This window comes from Pollachius pollachius (assembly GCF_949987615.1).
Source record: "Pollachius pollachius genome assembly, chromosome: 6".
NCBI lineage: Eukaryota > Metazoa > Chordata > Actinopteri > Gadiformes > Gadidae > Pollachius > Pollachius pollachius.
Genome location: NC_136939.1, coordinates 17,688,584 through 17,693,583, shown reverse-complemented (window position 1 = coordinate 17,693,583; position 5,000 = coordinate 17,688,584). Strand labels below are relative to the sequence as shown.

General features: G+C 45.2%; 1 protein-coding gene across 1 annotated transcript in view; it reads left to right on the top strand.

Annotated features, from left to right (window-relative positions):
• LOC307077651 (transcription factor COE1-like) overlaps nucleotides 1–5,000 on the top strand; it is a 33,159-nt gene that overhangs the window by 17,550 nt on the left and 10,609 nt on the right. The window contains exon 9 of the mRNA XM_079739082.1: nucleotides 2,342–2,430. Within this exon, the coding sequence (XP_079595208.1) occupies nucleotides 2,342–2,430 (89 nt within the window). The remainder of the gene's footprint in view (nucleotides 1–2,341; nucleotides 2,431–5,000) is intronic.

Here is a 5,000-nt window from a genome sequence, read left to right as displayed (position 1 = left end):
TTGAACAGCTTTTGAAACCTTAAAGAAAGGGAGAGACGATTTTGGGTTGCTCTGCTGAACGAGAGGAGAGCCCTGCTGAACGCGGGTTTAGTCAATACGCCCGGCTCCACACGCTTTCTGCTCAGCCTGGAGACTAACCGACACATGAATTATCTGAGGAACCTGATATGCGTGTGCTCTCCCATTTCACACACGGCCCCACTTCACCAACGGCATCCTAAGTAGGGGCTAGGTCTCCAACCCCCCCCCCGACGCACGCACCCACACACACACACACACACACACACACACACACACACACACACACACACACACACATTCAAATTCACATTGCTATTAATATTGAATATTGAAGTGCTGTCGGAGCCGCTTTTCAGACTGAAGGCAAATAAACATAATTATTTTTAATAATTTTTTTCTGTGCCTTTGTGTGTTCTGGACAATAATAATATTGTGTATGTATATACATATAGCCTACCCACGTTCTATGTGTTTGTATATGTGTATGTGTGTGTAGGCAAATGCAAGCACAGACAGGCATCTGTTTGAATGGATGGGTGAGTCTCCAGAGATGCAGGGGGGGCATTAGATACTGACTGTTCCCTGTGACAGTTGATCTGCCTCTAAGTGGAAGGCAGCTGGTTCTCTTGTCCCTGTCCTTTCCTTAACTGAAGTTCGTTGACTTAAGAGTGATCAACATATGCCCTCTCCTCTCCTCTCCTCTCCTCTCCTCTCTTCTCTTCTCTTCTTTTCTCTCTTCTCCTCTCCTCTCCCCTTCTCTCCTCTCCTCTTCTCTTCTCTCCTCTCCTCTCCTCCCCTCTCCTCTCGTCCTCTCTCCTCCCCTCTCTTCTCCTCCTCCCCTCTCCTACTCTCCTCTTCTCCCCTTTCCTATCTACTTCACGTTTTAGACTACTTAATAGGTAATGTGATTGTGATTGAATGATAGAAAAATGTTAAATAAAAAAATGTGAGTGCATTACATACAGCACAACACACACACACACACACCCCCCCAAACACACACACACACACGCACACACACACACACACACACACACACACACACACACACACACACACACACACACACACACACACACACACACTCACACACACACACACACACACACACTCACATCCTCCTAGACTCTCTTACCCACTTTGCCCTTTTTGGCACCTCTCTCTTCCTCTTTTCAGGGCCCTCCATCTGTCCCTGTGCAGCCTCCATCCTCTTCCTCTCCAACGTCTTCCCTTCTTGTTTTATTCTAGTCCTGCCATCCTCTGATCCACAACTTAATAATAACTACCAGATCAACCACACTTTCTCTCACACACTGACACACACACACACACACAAACACAGACACACACACATGCACACACACACATGCACACACACATGCACGCTCACACACACACATACACACACACACACACACACACACACATACAGACACACATCACACAGACACACCACACAGACACGCATGCACGCACACAGACACAGATACGAACCCCCACACACACAAACACATATACAAACAAATACACACACGCACACACACACACACACACACTCAAATTCACACTCACATTCAAAACGTCCCCACTGTCACCATATCCTCTTATTCTGACAAGAGGGGCCTTTCATCTCTCTTTGATTGACAGGCTAAAGACTGTGGATGAGTTTAATTGTAACATTACAGTGAAGGGGTATGGGAGTTCTTAAAGCCACTCAGAACATGCCTATAGGATCATTACCGTACAGAGGCTTGTCATGTAAGCCTGAAAAATGCAGAAAAGGTTGAGAAGGAGACCATTATCCGCTCCAAGCTGCTCTGCATGCACAGAACAAGAAGATGCAGAGAGGAGCCAAGTGAGAGCTGGCTCACTTTGATCAGAGCTGCTTCTCGTGTGTAATCCCAAGATCCTAGCATGCAGTGGTGCTACCTGGGCTATGTTCTGGTGCCAAGTCAGGCATGATGTCTGACTCTAATGTCAGCAATGGGATTTAACAAAATACAAAATACTTCTATTTAACGTCAGGGCTTGCATGTGTCATAACTACGTGATGCAGCCAGAGGTACGCAAGAAAATTTGATTGAATTCCTTTGTCTTTCTGTAGTATTTCTGTATGATGGTATTAAGGTAATTCTAGTACAGGAGACCAGATTTAGACGTCAGAGAGCTAAAGTTTCATTATTGAGGGACCTTAAAGCATTTGTTTCTATAAATAGCTTACTCCCACTAACATGATTATTTGTGTGCATGTTGACACCCACATCGTGTCGTTATTTTGGAGCTCAATCAATGACCATCGCTCTCTCTCTCTGTGTCTCAGCGCTGAACGAGCCCACCATAGACTACGGCTTCCAGAGACTTCAGAAGGTCATCCCTCGTCACCCTGGAGACCCCGAGAGGCTGCCCAAGGTACACACACGCACACACACACGCACAGACAGAAACACACACACACACACAAAGACACACATACACACTCACAAACACATACATCATGTTGCATGCAGGTTGGCCGTGAGGATCACCAGTGATTTGTGTGTTTCCAAGCAGAATGTGCATCCCAACATTCTTCCCACGGTGTCGTGTGGCTTGTTCCTCTGGGGTTGGATGAACCGCGTGTGATGGCTTACCAGCCATCTTACCCCGGTGCTTGTCTCTGATTCATTAGAGGAGATTTGTTCATCAGATGGAGATGAAGCGGAGAGCTTCAGAGAACCACATGCTGAGAATTAGCACCGAACAACGAACCCTCGGCTTTGATATCACGTCCTCTCAATACCTACACTAACAAAGATTTATCTGTTCTTTGAACATGTGCGACATGTGTGACGTGTGTGTGTGTGTGTCTGTGTGTGTGTGTGTGTGTGTGTGTGTGTGTGTGTGTGTGTGTGCGTGTGTGTAAGTGTAAGTGTGTGTGTCTGTGTGTGTGTGTAAACCAGCTTTAGTGCCATGGATTGACTTCCAGCAGGTCGGTAGAGAGGGGGTGGTGGTAGTGAATGTTTCAAACAGCTGTTGTGATTGGCTAGTGGCCCAAATGGCGTCTCTTTGTTGATCTGTGGTCGAGTGATGTCACCATCCAGAAATGGAGGCTATCCCGTGGTATGGTGATGTCACCGTCACCATGCCGACACCCTGGCTCCAGCCACATGTGTTAACAATTGGACTCGCCTGGTGAGGGTGTGTGTGTGTGTGTGTGTGTGTGTGAACAAATATATTTATACAGTGTCTTAATTTATATTCTCCAAAACCTGTTTTGCATAATGTCATAGTATTATAATGACTTGTATGCTTGTATAATTCAGGATTCATCAACTTTTATTTTACACCCTTCAATTTTTATATTCTTTATTTATTGATCTTAATTTTTGACACCTTTGATACTTTATTATATTACTGCCTAAGAAGAGTAACCCTAGACGTTTAAACCAGAGCGAACCACCTTAAATACATCAGAAATCAGCCAAGACAGCCTTAAATACATAGATCTGATACCAGCCAGGACCACCTTAAATGCATAGGTCAGGTTCCGGCACGTTGCATTCCATTGTTATATAAAATACTATTTTACACTCCAGGTGTTGACAGTTATTATGTTGTTACACTACAAGGCTCTTAGCGTTGTTGACTGCAGTGCATCACGGTGTTAAAGATGTCTGCCCAGGACCACGGTGACCCCACCACTCTTAGTCACGTCTGTAAGTGACAGGGGGGGACTTCCTGGAAGGGCAGGAAGTGCTGGGGGCTTAACTGATGCAGGAAATGATGTCAGCACCTTCCAATATGTGACATCACGATGGCTAACTGAGTAGATTGCAGAGTAGACAAGGGGGTTGAACCCCCAAACTAAAACTGAAGTGAAAAAAACGGATAGAAAAATAAATCTGTTAGCTGAAAAACTAATACTAAACTGAAACCAAAATAGGAATTCCCAACTGAAAACAAATTTTGTACAAACGTTTCAGTTTAATTGATAAACCTTTGTGTGTGTGTGTGTGTGTGTGTGTGTGTGTGTGTGTGTGTGTGTGTGTGTGTGTGTGTGTGTGCGTGCGTGCATGTATATGAAATGATTGTGCTTGTGTGTATACATACATATATTTTTGCATAATTTGTGTGTATGATTTTGTGTGTGTGTGTGTGTGTGTGCTAATGTGTTTGTGTTTGTGGTTGTGTGCGTGTGTTTGCGTGTTTTTGGTGTGTTTTTCTGTGTGTGAAATATGTGTGTAATGTGTAATTGATCAGGTATTCATTCATTCATTGAATCCTGAGACTTTATTGCTTCGACCACCAGCACAGCCCCTGTGTGTACGTGTGTCTGAGTGTGTGTTTGATGTATTTTATGTGAATGTGTGCATACGTTGGTGGTGGTGTGTGACCTTGTGTGTAGCGGGGCCGAAGGGGGGGGGGGGGGGGGGGGGGGGGGGCATTCTTGATGGCGCCACAATCACTTCGGCCAGATAGCTGCTGCTATTGATCATACCCTTAAACCGAGGCAATAAGGGTGTGTTACCAGCAATAGGGATAGACACACAGATAGAGAGAGAGAGAGAGAGAGAGAGAGAGAGAGAGAGAGAGAGAGAGAGACACACACACACACAGAGACAGCGAGACAATAAAAATAACTAACAGACAGATGCACTGAATTGAAACAGGCATATACATGCTTTGGTGAAGACAGACAGCTAGACAGACAGACAGACAGACAGACAGACAGACAGACAGACAGACAGGAAGACAGTCCAACAGATGTGGCAGTGGAGCGTATGAGAGGATTATTTGAGGGTTACAGCAAATTCTATAATTGTTCAGTGAACATTGAGAGGATTCTCAGTGTCCACACACACACACACACACACACACACACACACACACACACACACACACACACACACACACACACACACACACACACTCACTCACTCACTCACTCACACACACTCACTCACTCACTCACTCACTCACTCACTCACTCACTCACTCAC